The 20,023-nt window shown below is 40.7% G+C and overlaps 2 protein-coding genes across 22 annotated transcripts in view; both read left to right on the forward strand.

Annotated features, from left to right (window-relative positions):
• The window catches only part of FHOD3 (formin homology 2 domain containing 3), a 491,479-nt gene that overhangs the window by 104,660 nt on the left and 366,796 nt on the right, over positions 1–20,023 (forward strand). The gene's annotated exons all lie outside the window — the stretch shown is intronic.
• LOC306642766 (DEP domain-containing protein 1A-like) lies at positions 9,209–12,018 on the forward strand. The gene has a single exon (XM_079108532.1). It carries the CDS (start codon positions 9,355–9,357, stop codon positions 11,293–11,295), a length of 1,941 nt encoding a protein of 646 aa, XP_078964658.1. The 5' UTR covers positions 9,209–9,354; the 3' UTR covers positions 11,296–12,018.

Below are 20,023 nucleotides of genomic sequence, written 5' to 3' on the forward strand. Positions count from 1 at the left end.
TTCCTGATCTGAAAACCCAAACTTGGAAACACTTTTGGCCCCAACCATTTTGCATAAAGGGCCCTCAACCTGAATATGTGCTTAAAATGGAACTGATCATGTAGGGTTCATATATTACTGGTCTTTATAATAAAAGATATGCTCCAGTAAAGAGTTTTTAATGTTAAAAAAAAGGTCTAAGGAAAATTTAGCAAAATGTAGATTTCATTAGAATAATTTCCTTTGTAATTTACCTAGTTGCTGACAAAACTCTAGTATAATTTACTATGAGTCAAAGACACTTTGAAGGTAGGAATGTGAGTAACTGACTGGGGACATGTGAGCAATCACAAAAGGAACTGATGCCAGATCCCATGGCAGCACAGTGGGACTGGCTTTCTGAGCTTGGGTCTGAACCTTCATCCTTCAAAAGCTTTTCCAAGTGACTCTCCTGGGTGGCTAGGGCTGAGCATGCTGAACTGCTTATGCCCCCTGTGCCCACAGGGTAATTAGAGCCATCCTCACTCTGTGTCCCACCTGTGCTAAGCACTTTCTTTCTGATCCCATTTCTGCCTCATTAGCAGGAAAGTTACTGCCTCTTCTACTTAGAGTAGAAACTGAGCTTTCCCGGATTAAGTGATTTTGTGGTCTATTCCTTGCCCCTTGAAAGCTTGGGCAGGGATGGCGTCTAGCCCAGGCCTCTGATTTCCTGCTGTGCCCTGCTTTGGACTCACCTTTCAAGAAGGACTTCTAGAGAACCAGACCTAGTCCAGTCATAAGCTGATGCGGTGTCTTCCTAGAGTGCTGGCGACAGACCTTCTCGGATGGAAGCAGCAGGGTCTCAGGTCCAGTGTAGGTTCACATCCCACATGGCCTTGTTGCTCTGTTATCTCAGGTAAAGTCTCCTGGTCTCTACTCTTGCACTTTCTCTGAACCAGGGATTGTAGAGCCCTCCTTATAGGGTTGAGAAGAATTAAATGAGATGGAGGTGAAGCCATGGTACAGTGACTGATGTGTAGGGAGGATGCAGGTTGTTGCTCTTGTACCAGATCATGTGTGCATGTGGCCTGACCTCATGCTAACCCTTCGATTCCTGAGGGGCAGATTTTTAAGTGTCAAGTACCTTACCTGAGGTGGCCGATGGTATAGATCTGGGGAGGACCTGAGACCCTGAACTTCTGAGAAGTTCCTAGTGATGCTAAGGTCTGAGTTTTCAGCTCCTGGGGTTCGCATGCACCCAGTCCAGTACTAGCAGGATGTCCAAGGCAAAACTACATGGTGAACTAGAGTCAGGTGCTCACAAGTTGTCCCTTCCTTCCCAATCTGGTGGCCGCCATGCCTACGGTTCTTACAGTATTGTTTTCATCTGGAATATTTTTTTAAAGACCTTATAGCTGGCAATCACAGGAGGTATAAAAATCCAATTGTACTTTTATACTTTGATATAAAACCAATGTGCTAGTAAATGCTAACACATCTGTTGCCTTTTTTTCAGGCTCTGGTTTTTGTAAAGTCCTTACTGTTCATTTCTTATTTATAAAACATCAGGTCCCATCAGAGAAATGGAGGTAGGGTTGAAAGTTCAGGGTTTAATTCCTGGCTCTGCTATAAGTAGCTCTTTGCCTTGACTTCTCCATTAGGGCATCTGTGAAATGGGCCTAACAGAACCCACAGCACTGCATTGTTAAATGGAAATGGTGAGAAGCCTCAGAGTTCACTTTTTGGTTTACTTTTTTGTCTAATTATGTTCTAAGGAAAAAGTTTTATTTGCAGAAAGATTTAAAGATCAAAACATTTTTCAAGCCTTGGAGAGGTTGGTCTTCCTTGCTCCTACCAGTTTTTTTTTTTTTTTTTTTTTTTTTTTGTATCATGGCAAATTGATAGATGTAAAATGCTTGCAAGATGCAATTTAAAATTTAAAATTTTATATATATATATATTTGCCTGTTACTTGATGGATATGTGATATCTCAAATGTAGGATTTTGTGACTATGTAAGATGTAGGTGAAAATCTAAGTAAAAAAATTAATAGGAATAAAGCTAAGGACCAGAATTTGTACAACTTGGGATGAACAAAGACTATATGATTCGTAAGGTTCCCAAGGAGCCAGCTGTGAGAACATTTTTATGACTGTGAATACACCAAAATATGGAACAGATGTGCTTCTTGTTCACATGGAAGAGTTAGTCCTGGTTGTGGCTGAAAGTTTCGTGTACATTAGGAAATGCTAATGATTTTCCTTTTTCTTCCTCTTTTTTGGTTAAACGAAGTAAGGCTCTGTTTCGATTTAAAATATTTGTTTGCCTATAGGTTCCAGAAGTTGAATCAGCTGCTCAGTGGTGCATTAATGCAGTGCTAAGCACATAGTAGGTTTTTGATAATGGCCAGAATGCAAATTCATTTTAGGAGTGCAGACTGATTTGTCCTAAGTTCACCTTGTGACCTTGTCTATTCTTTTTAAAGCAAGGTGGCACCTGCAAATGATTTTGAGGCAGTGAGAGAGGGTTGGTTCTTTTCAGGGATTGCTCACTGTGCTGGTGACCTGTCACACTGTGTGGAGTTATGTAGGCATTGCTGCTGCCAATGGATCTGCTGAAATTGGCCTGCAACAGAGATGGATCTGGGCTATCTGAGCTGGACAGTGCACAAGCATATTAACCCTCTTGCCTTATTTTATTCTCATGTTTTTATAAATTTTTCTTTTTAGTTATACATGACAGTAGAATGTATTGACATGTATATGAGGTGTACAACTTCCCATTCTTGTGGTTGTACAGGATGTGGAGATACAGTGGTCATGTATTCTGGAATATGAACATAGGAAAGTAATGTCCTCCAATTCATTCTGTCTTTACTGTTCCCATCCCCACTCCCTTTTCTTCATTCCCCTTTGTATAATCCAAAGTACTTATATCCTTCCCTTCCCACCCACTCCACATTGTTGTGTTAGCATCTATATTATCAGAGAACATTCAGTTTTTGGTTTTCTGGGATTTGCTTATTTCACTTAGCATGATAGTCTCCAGTTCCATTTATTTACTGGCAAATGGCATAATCTCATTTTCCTTTATGGCTGAGTAATATTCCATTGTGTATATACCTCCTTTTTTTTTTTTTTTTTTTTTTTTTTTTTTTTTTTTTTTTTTTGCAGTATTGGGGATTGAACCCAGGGCCTTGTGCTTGCCTTGCAACTGAGCAATATCCCCAGCCCTATAAATACCCCTAACTGGAACATGAAAGTGTATTTGGATTAGCAACCTCTTTTTTGAAAATCTGTCCCCTCTGGTCTATCAGTTATTCTCATCTTTGAATGAATTTGATCTGATTATCTTTTATCTGAGATCAGCTGCCTACGGGGATTGGGTATTTTTGTTTTTGGAGTGTTATCAAGGAATTCAGGAGTTAATGATGCTATATACTCTGGTTGGCAGTTCAAGAGTTAGAATAATCTATAAAGCACTTTTATGGACTGGTAAAAAGGAGGGGTTGTTGGCAAAAAGGCCTTACATTAATGGCGTGTTCCCCACACCTCCCATGGTATAATCTGACTATGTGGTGGTTCTTACTCTGGCTTGTCACATCTCCTGTATTTCCACCCACCGATCCACCTCCCAACCACCAGAAATGGCTGAGTGAACATACTTCTCTGCTTTTTAGGGGATAAGGTCCTGCACACATTCGGTGCTTTGCAGAGCACTGGGGCACAACATCTGCTTGGGTCACTGGATCAGGGATGAATCTCTGCCATCTTCTGCTTTCCCTCCCTGTCTCTGTTCACCTCTCATTTTCCTCCTCCAAGGATTGCTTGTTTCCATTCCAGTCACCAAAGCCCCAGCAGGGGGAGTAAGGAAAGAGCCCTTCCCAGCAATAATAATGGTCACCTGGTTAATGTATTGCCATGTGACAATTTTCTTCAGTCATCTCTCATACATGTTGATACAGCCCAGAAATATTTCCCTTTAATGGTAGTCACGAGGCCCATATTCTCCATGGATAATGCTCTACCACCTTCTCTGGGCTTGTCTTCTTGAGCTTTGGATGTTCTCGATTCTCTTCATGATGGACTTAGTCCAGGTCTGGCCAGATCCTAATACATCTATCCCTTGGCTCCTTCCTGCCAACTCATTGACTGTGCTGGTGCCCATTGCTGGTCATCCAACTCCTACTTCAAGTAACAGCCAGCACTATGTCCTAGGTAAGAGATGCCATATACTGATTCTGTCACTTTGTACAGCATGGTTTTTTTTTGTTGTTGTTGTTGTTGTTGGTTTATTTTGTATAGTCAAAGTTGTGTAGCCATTGCCACTATTTTAGGAAATTTCCATCATGCTCAGTAGAAAATCCATACCCACTAGCAATCACTTCCTATACCCCTTTGGCTCCCTAGCCTATGACCACCATTTATCTACTTTGTCTGTATAGATTTGCATATTCTATATATTTCAAAGAGAATCATGTGTGGACTTTTGTATCTGGCTTATTTCACTTGGCATGTTTGCAGGGTTCATCCATGTTGGAGTATTCATTGGAACTTTATTAGTTTGTGGTTAATATTCAGTTGTATAGATATACCACATTTTGATTACCCATTCCTCAGCTGATGGATGTTTGAATTGTTTTCACTTTTTGGTTATTGTGAATAATATTGGTATGAACATTCATGTATAAGTTTTTGTGTGGACCTGTGTTTTGATTTCTCTCGGGTACATACCTAGAGTGGAATTAAGTCACATAACTGCATGGTTAGCAATTTAAGAAACTGCTGTGCTGTTTCCAAAGATGCTGTACCATTTTTTCATTCCCACTTGTATGAGAATTTTAACTTCATATTCTTGCTGACATTTGTTATTGTCTTTCTCTTTGATTATAGCCATTGTAGTGGCTCTGAAATGGTATCTCCTTAAAACTTTGATCTGCATTTCTCTTGGGGCTAATGATGTCAAGCATCTTATGTGCTTATTAGGTATTCATATTTGGGGAAGTGTTCTTCAAATCCTTGATCATTTAAAAAAATGGAACTATTTGACTTTAAATTTTTTTTTTGAATTGTTAGAGTTCATGTGTTCTGGATACAAGTTCTTTATTAGATATGTGAATCTTAATGTTCTTTTATACTGGGAAAAGTCCAATTTACCTATTTTTTTCCTTCCTTTTATACTTGTGATTTTAGTGTCATATCTAAGAAATCAGTGCCTAGTTTGAGGTCATGAAGGTTCACTCTTCTGTTTTTCTCTAGTAGTCTTACCACTTTGGCTCTTAAATTTAGGTTTGTGGTTCATTTGAGTCAGTTTTTGCATATGGTGTGAAGTAGAGGTACAAACTAACATTTTTTCCATTTGGATATCTTGTAGTTTCAGCATTCGTTGAAGAGACTATCCCCATTTTTGTTGAATTAATAAACACACCTTAAAACTTATGAAACTTTTAAGTACTTTGGTAGAGTTCTTTGGGGATAAATATAATTCCTCAAAGGGTATCCTTTTTACTTGGTGATTCTAAATGAGAAATCAATTGATTTCATATCTACCTGTGTTTGAGATTCAGGAGAGAATATCTGGTGAATTATAGTTCTTAGACTATGGAGGTCTGGTCTTGACACCTTTTGTTTGTATTTTTTAGTGGTTGCTTTTCATTTTATTGGCCATTTCCTATGCTTATTAGATTAGGTGAGCAAAAAGGAAAAATAATTTTAGAGTGCCCATGTTTAAAATATTTGGAGCACAAAATAGAGCAATAACTCCCATAAACACAACTTGCCTGAGCAAGCACTTGCCTGAGAGGCCAGGAAAATGTTGATGTTGATAATTTTCAAAAAGTGAGAACAACCAAGGTTCTCATTCCTGTTCCCCAGATAAGAGCACCCATACGACTTCAATGCCATATAGTACTCTCCTGCCTCTGATCCTAAAACAAAGCCACCATTTGGCCACTTGGAGATTGACCTGCCTGCTGCCTCTCTGAGTCTCCCTGCTCCAGGCAATGGCTTGGCTTCTCTCTCTTCCCACCCAGATGCTCCAAATATAGACTGTCCCAGTGGGCCATCTGCAGGGTGACAAATGGATCCCTGGAGAAGGATTTGAGCTCCTTGCATAAAGTGTGCTCTGTGCTTGCCTAATTTTAACCAAGACTGTTGATGGCCCATCCTCATCTGTGCAGGCAGCAAAAGGATGTGTGTGTTAGCAGGGCTCAGAGCCACCACCTGAAGGGGTGGATAGCAGGGGAATAGAAAAGTTGCTCAAACACAGGGCTTGCTGTAGCACTTCTAAGAACAAGATATGAGAAGGGTCTTTGTACAAAGGCAAGGCCCGTCTCACAGCTGCATTAGAAGTACAACTGGAGAAAAAGCTACTGACCAAGAAAATCTACTCAAGTTCTAGAACTTCTAAGATGTAAAGAATTATGTCTCTAAGGAAAAGGTGATAGTATCCATAAAATTAAACTTGCTGCTGAAATCACACAGTTTAAAGTCAGGTGATTGCTAAGTGACAAGATGTGAAGGATTTGTCCTTGAACAGCTGGGGAAGCTGTGTGTGTGTGTGTGTGTGTGTGTGTGTGTGTGTGTGTGTGTATGTATAGTGGAGTGTTGTCTTGCCTCTCCTCTCTGTGAGGGTAAATGAGATTCAGGAGAAGAGTCTCCCAGATGAACTTATTCCTGCCTAATCCAAGACTTAAGATAGAAGAATCTGCTTTTAAGCAATTTTATAAAGGTCAAAATACCTTTTTCTATCATTTCAGATTTTTGTTTTGATTTCAAGAAATTTGCCGTTGAATAGGATGAAGGTTAAAAGTGGTTAAGTATAGAAATCTAATACTGAAAAGAGCAAAAAATCACTATGTAAAAATGATCAGTATGAGAATTTTTTCATCTTCCTGCCAGCATGCACTGGTGAGAGTTGTCCCCACAGCTTGGCAAGGGCACTGCCCACCAGGGACAACCAGAAAGTTGGGAGGCTGGTAGCAGAGGATGCACCCTTCATAGACACAGCTCTCTAAGTTACCAGGTACCCTGGTTCTCCACAATGTTAACGAGAAACGTGTCAAAGAGGTAAACTGTTCCTGATGTTTTCTAGAATAAGTGAAACATTGTTGTGAGGTGGTGTTTGGGGAAAAGAAGACCTTAAGAAAAGATCTCTGGGTGATGGGGACAGTGATATACCACCCACCAGGGTGCAAGGTACATCTTTCCTGGTGAGCAGGACTGGACACTTTGACTCTACATCCATAGTGCAAACAATGGATCCCTGTAGATTGGCACCTCCTCCCAGAGGTTTCTTGAATGTTTCCCCTGAGTAAAAAGCCCTAACTGTGACATATTGGACTCGAAGCCCAGGGACATGGCTGAGGGTTTCTGTGTAAGGGAGCCTTACCAATCAGCAGACCTGGCATTACTGGGGCTGCTTTCTTCATGGATGGCAAATTGCTTTTGGAGTGGAGATTGACCATCTTGCACCAGGTTTTAGTCATCTAGTCTAGTCATAGCCACACCCATGTTGGGCAACCCTAATTTGTATATTTCAATCATGGCCAACTTTAAGGCTCATCACTCCCAGTTACTAAAATACTTATGCTTGCTGGACACGGTGGTACACGCCTGTAATACCAGAGGCTTGGGAGCCGGAGACAGGAGGATCGGGAGTTCAAAGCCAGCCTCAGCAACAGCAAGATGCTAAGCAACTCAGACCCTGTCTCTAAATAAAATTCAAAATAGGGGCTGGGAATATGACTTTGTTGGTGAATGCCCCTGAGTTCAATCCCTGGTATCCACCCCCAACCAAAACAAAAAAAAAAAAAAAAAAACCCAAAAAACCCTTATGCTTTCCTGGGTATAGGATTCTTGGTTAGCAACCATGTTCTTTCAGAGCTTGAAATATGTTGTTCCAGGCCCTTCTAGCTTTGAGAGTCTGGGTTGAGAAGTCTGCTGCTATCTGTATTGGTTTCCCCCTATATGTAATCTGATGCTTTTCTCTCACGGCCTTCAAAATCCTATCTTTATTTTGAATGTTAGGCATTTTCATTATAATGTGCCTTGGTGTGCATCTTTTGTGATTTTGTGCATTTGGTGTTCTTTAAGCCTCTTGTATTTGATTTTCCATTTCATTCTTCAGGCTTGGGTAATTTTCTGATGTTATTTCATTGAATAGGTTGTTCATTCCTTTGGTTTGTATCTCTGTGCCTTCCTCAATCCCAATAATTCTTAAATTTGGTCTTTTCATGATGTCCCATAGTTCTTGGAGATTCTGTTATGATTTCTTACCATCTTCTCTGTTTGGGCAACTTTATTTTCAAGATTAAATATTTTGTCTTCATTGTCTGAGGTTCTGTCTTCCAAGTGGTCTAGTCTTTTGGTGATGCTTTCCATTGAGTTTTTTATTTGGTTTATTGTTTCCTTCATTTCAAGGATTTCCTTTTTTTTTTTTTTTTTTTTTTTGAAAATCTCTATCTCTTTGCTGAATTGATCTTTTGCTTCCTGCAGTTGCTCTTTCAGCTTATTGGTATTATCATTCATTACCTGCATTTTCTCTTTTGTCCTTTGCTTTGTGAATCATCTTAATCATGTATAATCTGAAGTCCTTTTCTGACATTTCTTTTACCATACTGTCATTGGATTCTATTAATATAGAATCTAGATTTGTTTGGATCATTTTCTTCCCTTGTTTTTTCATGTTGTTCACGTATCTTCCCCTCTAGCAGTGCACATCTGTATTGCAGATTTCCCCCTATAGGCTTATAGTGGCCCTATAGGTTTCCAAAACCTTTTCTTTAAGGGGAGATCAATATTAGCAGTGCCCATTTCAGACACTATGCAATCCTAGACCAAATAGCCCCTATGAGGACAATAACAATATTGTCATAATAAACAGAATGAGTTCAAATATTATCTTCAGTAAAACAAACAGATTTGCAATAAGGTCTGCAGTTTCTAATGGAGGACAAAGAGGATACAGAGGGATATAGAATATGGCTGTTAATAGGATAAGAAAAGAATATACAGAAGTTCTAGATAATAGAAAGGGTGAGAGTGTAATCAAAAGAAATTGGATGTTAACATGCAAAAAGGTGTGTCCGGACAGCAGCCGCCGCCGGGGCAGCGCCGATCGAGTGTCGCCTTCTCTCTCCATGGACGCCGGCCAGCGTTGACCTATGGAGGGTCGGGGTGAGACTCCCGGGCCTTATCGGGCCACCAAGCTGATTTCCTGCAACTTCTCCACTTAAAACTCTTCCACGAAGACATCCAGAATTAAGAAAAAACAGCATAGAGAACTTTCCCAAAGATAAAGATAGTGTTTTTAAATTAAGAAACTTATCTCGTAGAACTCCTAAGAAGCATGGATTACATTTCTTCCAGGAAAATACAGAGAAAAGGAATCGTGAAATGATCAATGAAGATCAAGAAAACTCAGTTGATAAGAGAGAAATAGGCCAGGAAGATATTGAAGAAGTTTGGAGATATATTATTCTGATCTATCTGCAAACCATTTTAGGTGTGCCATCCCTAGAAGAACTGATAAATCCAAGCCAAGTAATTCCTCAATATGTAATGTATAACATGACCAATACCAGTAAGCATGGAGTAGTTGTACTACAGGACAAATCAGATGACCTTCCTCACTGGGTATTATCTGCCATGAAGTGCCTAGCAAATTGGCCAAGAAGTAATGATACAAATAACCCAACTTACGTTGGATTTGAGCGAGATGTATTCAGAACAATCGCAGATTATTTTCTTGATCTCCCTGAATCTCTACTTACATTTGAATATTATGAATTATTTGTGAACATTTTGGTTGTTTGTGGCTACGTCACAGTTTCAGATAGACCCAGTGGGATACATAAAATCCAAGATGATCCACAGACTTCAAAAATCCTTCACTTAAATAATCTGAATTCCTTCAAATCAACTGAGTGTCTTCTTCTTAGTCTGCTTCACAAAGACAAAAACAAAGAAGAATCAGATTCTACTGAGAAACTACAGATAAGTGATCAAGGATTTCAAGAAAGATGTGCTAAGAAAATACAACTAGTTAATTTAAGAAACAGAAGAGCCAGTGCCAATGACATAATGGGAGGAAGCTGTCATAATTTAATAGGCTTAAGTAGTATGCATGCTTTGGCCTCTAACATCAAACCAAGGTGCTCTTCTTTGGAGGGAATTATAGATAGGCCTGAGAATTCAAGTAAAAAGGTGTCGAGTACCTTCCATCAATCTGTTCAGAACATAGAAGGACAAAATAATAAACAAGTTTTAGAGTCAGAGCCCAACCAGGAATTCTTATTGAATCTTCATTCAGAGGAAAGTGTTCAAAAGCCACTCTGTGCTGGGTTTAAGAGAACCTCTACATTGACTGTTCAAGACCAAGAAGAATTATCTAATGGGAAATGCAAGTCAAAACAACTTTGTAGATCTCAGAGTTTACTTTTAAGAAGCAGTACTAGACTGAGTAGTTATATCAATACACCAGTGGCTGAAATTATCATGAAGCCAAATCTTGGAAAAGGCAGCACAAGTATGCAAACAGCTATGAACAGTGAACTCGGAGAGTCTAGTACCACAATCAATAAAAGACTTTGCAAAAGTACAATAGAACTTGCAGAAAATCCTTTACTTCCAGCTTCTTCTATGTTGACTGGCACGCAAAGTTTGCTGCAACCTCATTTAGAGAGAGTTGCCATCAATGCACTGCAGTTATGTTGTTTGTTACTTCCCCCACCAAATCGTAGACGGCTTCAACTCTTAATGTGCATGATTTCTCGAATGAGTCAAAATGTTGATATGCCCAAACTCCATGATGTAATGGGTACAAGATCACTGATGATACATACTTTTTCTCGGTGTGTGCTGTGCTGTGCTGAAGAAGTGGATCTTGATGAGCTTCTTGCTACAAGATTAGTTTCTTTCTTAATGGATCATCATCAGGAAATTCTTCAAGTACCCTCTTACTTACAGACTGCAGTAGAGAAACATCTTGACTACTTAAAAAAGGGCCACATTAAAAATCCTGGAGATGGACTATTTGCTCCTTTGCCAACTTATTCTTATTGTAAACAGATTAGTGCACAGGAATTTGATGAACAAAAGATTTCTACCTCTCAAGCAGCAATTGCAGAACTTTTAGAGAATATTATTAAAAATAAGAGTTTACCTCTAAAAGAGAAAAGAAGAAAACTAAAGCAGTTTCAGAAGGAATATCCCTTGATATATCAGAAGAGATTTCCAACCACAGAGAGTGAAGCAGCACTTTTTGGTGACAAACCTGCCATCAAGCAACCAATGCTGATTTTAAGAAAACCAAAGTTTCGTAGTCTAAGATACTAACCAAATTAAAAATTATCTAATACTTGAGGAACTTTGAGAAATTAAGCCATATCTGCAAATTAGCTACTAAAAAGGATTTCTGTTATTAATCAGGTTTCTCTAAGTAAACACATTATGTGAGGATGTGTCAAAATAGTTATCAATGTGAGACTGTGAAGGAGCTACTAAATCTCAACTGAGAAAACATAACAAAAGGCAATACCAAATATTTTAACGAGAAACAGTTTGTTTTGTAATACTACTATCTGGAAAACCTGTCATGGTTGTAACTAAAATTTTATTTACTTGAATTTTGAAAACTGAGCTGTGTTTGTGTTCATCAAGATTATATCTGTTTTTAAAAGAAAACTTATCTACACATGCATTTATAGATATTTGCTGAAGAACTGTTATTTAGGATTACTTCTTCGTTTCTAAGTATAAGAATGTGAAGAATATTTAAAAGTTCAGTGAATTTTCAACTGCTAAATATTGCACTCTTTTGTATATTCTTTTTCTACTTTTGATCTATTTATATATATGTATGTTGTTAAAATATGTTTATGTAAGATTTTCTTTCACCTTAAAACATCCCCATTTCTTTATTCATTCTTTCTGTTTCCATAAATATCTTTTGAATTCTTACACTCACAATCTACCAGAAGAAGGAGATGTCTAAGAAGTATAGGGCAATCATGTGTTCATTCAGAAGATAGTATTTAGCAACTACTATGTGCCTTTCATTGTTCCCTGTATGTGGAGACAATGATGAATAAATCAAAATCTATTCCCTTTAAAAAAAAAAAAAACATGCAAAAAGGGAGAAAGAGACTCTGAGGGAACAGGTAAACAAAAGGAAAAGAGCAAGAAAAGTAAAGAAATAAAAACTTAAAATTTTTCAATAAGGAGGAAAAAGAAAATCTACAGTATAACAGTCATATATTAATGAAACCTCCCAGTGTTCAGTAGCCTGATGCATGAGAGGTACCTGACAATGAGCTTCAAGCCTCCAGCAGGCGTCTCAGGATGGGATTTGCCCCACCCAAAGATCGGAGCTACGGCTTCCAGGATTATCCAGGATGGCCACTCTGACTTCCAAATGTGTTGGCAAATGGGGAGCTGCAGCTCAGGGTGTGGACGTGGTTAGCTGGAGGTCCTGGAGGTGGGGTGCGGTTGATCAGGTAGGGATCCTGGAGGTCGGTTGTGTTTGGTGTGGTTGCAGGATCCTGGAGGCTGGGTGTAATCAGTCGGTCTGGGGTCCTGGTGATAGGATGCAGTCAGTTGGTCTGGGGGTCCTGGTGGCAGGGAGCAGTCAGTCGATATGAGGGCCCCAGAGGCAGGGAGTGATCTGTTGGGCTGAGGGATCCTGGAGATGGGGCTCAGTCAGTCCTGCCAGGGGTCCTATGAGGCCTGGCTGTTGTCTCAAAATCCCTTATGCTTTCCTTATTCTTGAGAACTTAAAATCTCGACCATTGTGAGTGTACATCTGAATGACATTAATTACATTCATAGTTCTGTGCTCATCACCAGAAAGCATTCCATCTTTTTCATCTTCCCAAACAGAAACTCTGCAACTATGGAGCAAAACTCACCCCTCTCCCCTTTCCCCTAACCCTGTAACCTCTCTTCTACATGTCTCTATGAATTTGCCTATACAATTTGTTTCATTTTCAAAAATTTTAAGTTGTACTTAAAAGGGATTTCAAAGGAGTATTTGAGGTCTTAGTTTTCCAGCAGAACACATCTAAATTGCAGGTCTGCCCATTTTGCACACTGTACAGTTGCCCAGAGAGACATGCAGAAGATGGAAGTGACAGTGGCTAAGTTTGTGAGGTTCTGTCCTACCAAGTGCAGGAGTAAGTGCATGGAAGTCTGATCTCAGTTGCTCTGAGTGAGGAAATTATTCCTGTTTGCATGGATATAAAAGTCCCATTACTAATTGAGACTAAAAAGCAAATCCTCTTGACCTCAAGGTGTCCATTTCTTTGTTACTTAGTCCTTCCAGGATGCATAAAGGACACCAAAGGGCGAATAAATGCAATAAATACCATTGTTTAGCAGAGTGATTTCCAGAACCAAAGGTGATGACAATTCAAGGTGGGCTGCCCAGAGTGACAGAGGAGGCTCTGCCTTCCCTGAAGCCACTAGTCCACCCACGTCAACTCATTCTGGTTGTTCACTGATGCCTGTCATGGACTGGCCCTTGGCAGATGAGCCAGTGGCCCCTGCTAGCCTTCAGGAATGATGACAACAAAGACGGTGGCAGTAGCAGCCACCATACCCCCTGTGTATTTAGCACATTCTTAGAAACTTGCTTCTAGGCCTAATTTCTGTGACCTGGGTAGGACGTGTCAGGATCTTTAATCCTCTCAGCCTTCCTGAGGTTTGGCAGGGGGTTTAAGTTGGAGAAAAGGCAGCTCATAGGGGTCAGATGGAAGCTGTCGGAGCACCTGGCTGGCTGTGGCAGCATGGTGGGGAGTCCCTTTTCCAGACTGTCCTCCTGGTCAAGACAAGGATACCTGAGTACCTAAAGGACCTGGGCAGTGAAAGCGTGGTAAGGGGTCTGGGGAGCAGGGGCTGCAGGGGAGGGTGTTGGATGCCACCATTTCTGAACCCCATTTATTCCGATTCCCCCATTATTTCAGGAGAGAGATGGGGCCTCATTGTGAAGGCTGAGGTGGGGCCTGGCCTGGGCAATTGGAGAGTGAAAGTGAGTCAGCCACAGTGCATTTACTTCCACAGGGGAAAGGCCTTCCCTTGCTGCCTGTTTGCTGGTGTTTTGCATCTATATCTATCAGGTTGGTAATCTCATTCCTTAGTTCACAACAAATCAGCCAAGTTCAGTGAGGAGGGAGCAGTGAAGATGCGGAGATAGATAAGAGGTGGGGGTGTGAGTGAGGAGTGATGAGGCTGTCGATGACGATGGGGAGAAGATTCAGAGGAAAATGACTTCTAAAAAGTCAGTCTGCAAGGATTTATCCACATATCATTAAAATTTAAATGACATGATTCAGTCTGCCCCAGAGGACAAATGGCCCTTTTTAAGCTTTGTTTCATTCGAACTGTTTTATTCAGGCAATAAATTCTTAATTGGCTGACACTTTAAAGTTTACCAGTCTGCAGTAAATCTATATTTAGCATAAACCCAAGTAATATTATAAGTCATTTCCAGCACGATTAAAATTGCCAGCATGTTTTCTCAAATCCTGAAAGAAATACCAAGTACTGGACTACCTTTAATTTTTTTCTTTCTTGATTTTCATACAGACATTCTTGTTCCATCAGGCAATTGTTTCCAAGACTGAATAATAAGGGCAGTACTTCTCTTCTCCATGCCTTGGAGTCCCAGAGAGACAGATTCAAATCTGGCCTCTTGGATGAAGTTTGATGATCTAACCAAAGGACTCTGTATGTCTTCCCTACTGTTAAACTTGTGAATCAGCTGGAAAAAACATAGTTTTCAAACACATTATATCTGGGTATCACATACACAGGTATTTCTTAACCATCTATGATTATACTGAACCATATTAAAGGGGGGTTAGACACTAAGGAAATCAGTTTGGAGGTTCCTCATGAGACTGGTAATGGAATCGCCATATGACCTAGCTTTCTCACACCTTAATATTTATCCAACCCCCTAAAGTCAGCATCCTATAGCAATACACACATGCCCATGTTCATAGCAGCACAATTCACAATAGCCAATTTTTTTTTTACCTATTCAGTCCATGAATAGGTAAAGAAAGAATGGTATATACACAATAAAATTTTATGCAGTTGTAATGAACCAAACTTGTCAGTTTCAGGTAAACAGAGCTAGAGAACACGATGTTAATAAGCCAGACTCAGAGTCGAGGGTTATGTCTTCTCAAATGTAGAAGCTAGGGTGGAAAAAGAGGAATCTTCATCAAAGAAGGGAGACCAGTAAAGTAGAGAATGAGGGTTGAGAGGAGGGAAAGGAGAGGTACTAGGTAATAAAGTTGACCAAATTATTTGCATATGTGAATATATCATGAATCCCACTATTTTGCATAATTATAATGCTCCAATTAAAAATTGTCAGTAAATTAAAAATGACATTAAAGAAAAAGTTGGGTTGAACATCCCTCAGTGTGACAAATCCTTAACTCCATGGGCAATTTGCTTACATCTGGTAGCTGTGGCCTGGGCTTCAGGCTGAGTGAGACATCCACTCATTAGCATACCTCTTTGCACACTTATGTGATAGCACTGGTTTTGTGGACCTCTCTTTTGTAGGTATTAAGAATACAGCATTTTGACTGTGACATTGTCCCCTCTCCATGCCCAAGGCTGCCAATTGGAGGTCCTGGGCACTTTTGTGTTGGAGCTCTCTCTGCATTCCCTCTCTTCTCTGCTAGCCCTTCCTCCATCCCTTTGCAGGATGATATTCCTGAATTGCAGATCTGACTGTGGGACATGGTTGCTTAAAACCTTTCAACCTCCTTCCCCCAACTCCCTGGTTTTCAGGCCACCTGTATTTTCAGGACTGTGTGCGGGCACCTCTTCCTCCTCCTTGGGTCTGCCTCCTGCCTCCTCTCTAAATGCTGCTTGTCTAGCCTTCCCTTGTCTGTGAAGAAGCAGTTGAAAACTAAAGAGGTCTCTCTTTAAAATTCTATTTCAGTGAGAGGTATTAGGGAAAAGCAGAATATAAAATACATGTGCTTTTATTTCATGAGATCGTAGACATTAGAAACCTCCAAAGCACACACTTTATATTGCTCTTCTATGTGCTTCTGACCTAGTGAGATTGTTGAGAAAGAAAGGTGACAAGGATGGAAACTTTAACTGTCATTCCCTCCCAAGACATTAGGAAAACAAACCACTCGGGAAATGAACTAGCCTTAGAAATGATTATCATGTTGGCATTATTTTCTCTTACCAATTTTCACTTCCTTGATATGCATCAAATTTAACTACTAAGAACTGTCTTTGAAATGTTTTTTGGTGTCACAGTTTTTCTTGAAAAAGTTAATGGTTATTCAAGAAATTTAGGCTGAAAATGTTCTAACAAAAAAGGCAAAACCTAGGAATATTCATGCATATTATAAGATGCAATCGGATGCTTCCCTTTTCTACCAAGAGTGACACTTGTCAGTTTTCACCTTGGTGATGTACCAACATCCTTGCTCCCTCAGGTGGATTGCTGTTTGGCATATGGAAATGCTGTGGCTTCCGTCTGTTTAGACCAACATACCCCTTCCTATATTCAGAGTAGAGCTTGCATCTCAGAACAGAGAAGGTCCTAGAGGGTTCAAAACGTCATGTACTCCGAGATGGAATTTTGCAGGTTAGCATTTAGCATGTTTATCTAATTCCCAGTGAAGACTTTAGGGGTGGAAAGATGAATAAAGTACTTTATCTTCTGTTGTAGTTTTGTAGAAAGCTCATGTGTTGCTTTTTGTGAATGTATGTGGAAGATTTTCCATATTAGCTAAGTGCTTTGTCAGCCTTTGAAACTTGGACCATTGAGCCAGAGTGGTGGTGCACACCTCTAATTGCAGCTACTTGGGAGGCTAAAGCGGGAGGATTGCGTTTGAGGCCAGCTTTGGCAACTTAGATACCTGTCTCAAAAATTGAGGGCTGGGATGTAGCTCAGTGGTAAAGTGCCCATGGTTTCAATCCCCAGTACCCCAGAAAAGAAGAAAAAAGATCACTGAGGACTGGGGAGCAGTAGTGTGAAATGGAGGCTATCAGGAGGTGAGGTTTATCATGCTGAGAGTGTGTGTGGAAGGCATGTGGCCAGGAGTAAACTGTTGCCGCCTGATTTTGACTGTGGAACATAAGTGGACCCTTTGATAACGATCAATTCTCTGACCAAGTGGGAATTTCATGTTCATGAACAGGAAGGACTAAATTTCCTTCCCAACAATTATCAATGCTAGTGGGAGAGGAAGGGTAGAAAAAGTGTAGGGATCTAAGAAGAATTTATTAAAACCAAAGTCTATTGGTTTTACAAGTCTGGATATCATACTAAACTCTTTCCCAGTATCAAATTCAAGGAAATTGTTGTGAAAGAAGACTGGATGCCATCAAAGGCATTTAAAAATAATTATAACTTTCTGTCTTCCCCTTAGTCAAAGGGTGCTTAGGAGCCTGACTTTCCAGCTGTGGAGTCATAAGGGACTAGGACTCTTTCCTTTCACTATTTGGCCTTGCTCTGTGGTTGACCGTCCCCCTTGGGTTCAAGTGGAGGCCTCCTGGACAGCTGGTGGTCAGCACAGCTGTAGTGACCCAACTCTAGTGTGCCCCTCCTAAGGACAGAGCTCCCGATTTAGCTGTTGGGTTTGTGCATAAAATGCCACAGCACAGACATCTGAGCTCTTGGATTCTGTTTAAATAAAAGGGCAGATGCTTCACACATGTTTTCATGAATTGACATAAACCATGGAAGGAAAGAATGCTGATATTCAATAGGAACCCTGTAGCAACTTGTTACTTGTAATTTTTAGGTTTACAATAAGAGCAGATGCAGAAAGCAAACCTGCATCTGTGCTGACATGGGATTAGGAGTCACTCATGCTCTTTTAAGTGCCCAAACAGCCGCAAGTGGGGCATCTATAAATAGATGGGGTCTGATGGACCCCAGAGGCAAGAGGACTTCCTCGGGTTAGTGTTGTCTTATGTGGCCACATGTGGCCAGGGGAGGGAGTGGCACGCTAGATCTCTCTTCATATTTAGAAGAGTGGATGCTTGAGCTACAAAATGAGCCTGCTTAGGTGGATGGCTGAGAAAGGGTTTGCATCTTTTTGGAAGATACTGGCCTACTTGACTTGGAGGCACCCCATTGGCTCTCATTGGCCTACTGTGTTAAGTCTCACTTGCTGAGCTCTTCTCTTCCTGGGCTCAACTGTCTAATGGAGTTGAACTTGACTTTGCTTGCACAGGCTGTGGGCCCTGAGCATTCCTTCCAGTTGTGGATTTATACCGATCTGTCCAGATCTCTGTATCCTTTATGACAGTGCCAGGCATGTTCCAGTGTTGCATTAATTGAGGAGGTACACTTGTAAGGAGATGGTGATGAGCTACAGTTCGAGGGTATAGTCTGTGGCTATCGAAGGCAGACAGGTGTCACATGGACTGAGGTGTATGATCTTGGAATCACAAGCCAGGAAATAAACTAAATGATGCAGTCCAGTCTGGAAGGGCATCCTTTACTTAATGCCCAGAGAGGCCACACCCCTTCCTGTGTGCGGAGGAACCTGAATATGGTGGCAGGGCCTGCTCACCCATGATGATTGGTCAGTGCCTATGTTTGCCACCTTAGGAGGGTAACAGTGTGGGACCTGACAGTAGACTGGATCCATCTACTAAATAAGCTAATAATTGGTTTTATATGTTTGCCCTTGTCAACTCAGGACAGCTGGTCTTACAATAAACCCTCTTGAGGACACTAGCTAGAAATCTGGGGTTAAGTAATTTTCTCTCCCATGTTAAAGAGTTTTGAAAAGTAGAGTTGACCTGAGATAAGAACCAGCTTATGGGAAAGAGTCAGGCAGGAGCTCCCATGTTTAGCTAACATATTTGAGCTTATCTGTGATAAGCTTAGATGGCTTGATACATTCTTTACCAGTTATAGAAGTCTCAGGACCATCAGGGTCTGACTCTCTAGTGGCAGTGAAGAATAATAAGTTCAAAGTCTTAGTGTAAATAGTAAGTGGAGACATCCTTCCCTGGTCTTTAATTTCAGCTGTTGACTTGAGTAGCACTGGATTTTTGATGGTTATCACTCTTTCCCCCCCCCCCCTTTTTTTTTTTCCCTTAACCCAAGAGACAAATGGTGAGGTTAAATATGGCCATGACTCAGCCAGATGCTCAGCCAAAGTCTTGTAGTAGCCATCAGGATAGACAGTGTCACATGCAGGCCCAGCACCTGGGCCCAGGAACTTTTCTTAGCATGCACTAAAATGGAAACCACTCTGGTTGGTCTTATTCTAGTAATAAGATAATAAAATACTTCTGGGCATTTTTCAAAATCTGAAACACTTTTTTAAAAGTGAAAATTGAGGTCAGGTTGATTTGCCATGTGATATTCATGGGTGAGGATATGTGCACAGCTGAACTGAGTCTGGCTGTTGGCTCCCAGGTAACAAAGAGGAGGTACTTTGGCATTTCCAAATACTTATTCTAGGAGTCACCAATTAAGGCAGCTGGATGGCCTCTTCCATAAGATTGTTCTCATTCTTACAAAATTAATTGGTTCTGTAAACTTCAGTTGATCCAAGAGTTTGTGGAGTCGATATTTCAAGAATCCTAAATTTTGCAACCTAAAACCAGACTGAGACTGCATCTGATTTAGCTTTTTGGATGGGTTAAATTTTAGAATGAGGAATACAAAAAGTAATGACTGGTTTCATTTTTTTCCTCCCATTAGAAAATATTCCAGAGCAATCAAGTTCACACATGCTATTGACAATATAAATGCAGCTCTGGGTCTAGTGGCGGTTGCTGGCAGATCTTATGGAGTCAGTGGGTAAACATCGATAACTTGTAACCTGGATGTCCAGCTGGGTGGGATTGCTGTGAGGGTGGTGGTGAATCCCATGCAGTTTCAGAGGGCAGCAGGTCTGCACTGGCTCCTGGGTGGGACCTGTGGAGACAGTCTGTAATGGAGACAGGAAGGTACCTGAAGGAGGACTATAAAAGAAGGAGCATAGGAATGGGTGGGGAGACGGTGGGCTAGAATACAGCCCAGGCCTGTGGATTACAGTGTATCCCAAAGCCCTCC

Source organism: Sciurus vulgaris, assembly GCF_902686455.1.
Source record: "Sciurus vulgaris genome assembly, chromosome: 13".
In the NCBI taxonomy this organism is placed as follows: Eukaryota; Metazoa; Chordata; class Mammalia; order Rodentia; family Sciuridae; genus Sciurus; species Sciurus vulgaris.

Coding starts and splice junctions, on each gene's coding strand:
- LOC306642766 (XM_079108532.1), top strand. CDS start 9,355: ATGATCAATGAAGATCAAGAAAACTCAGTTGATAAGAGAGAAATAGGC.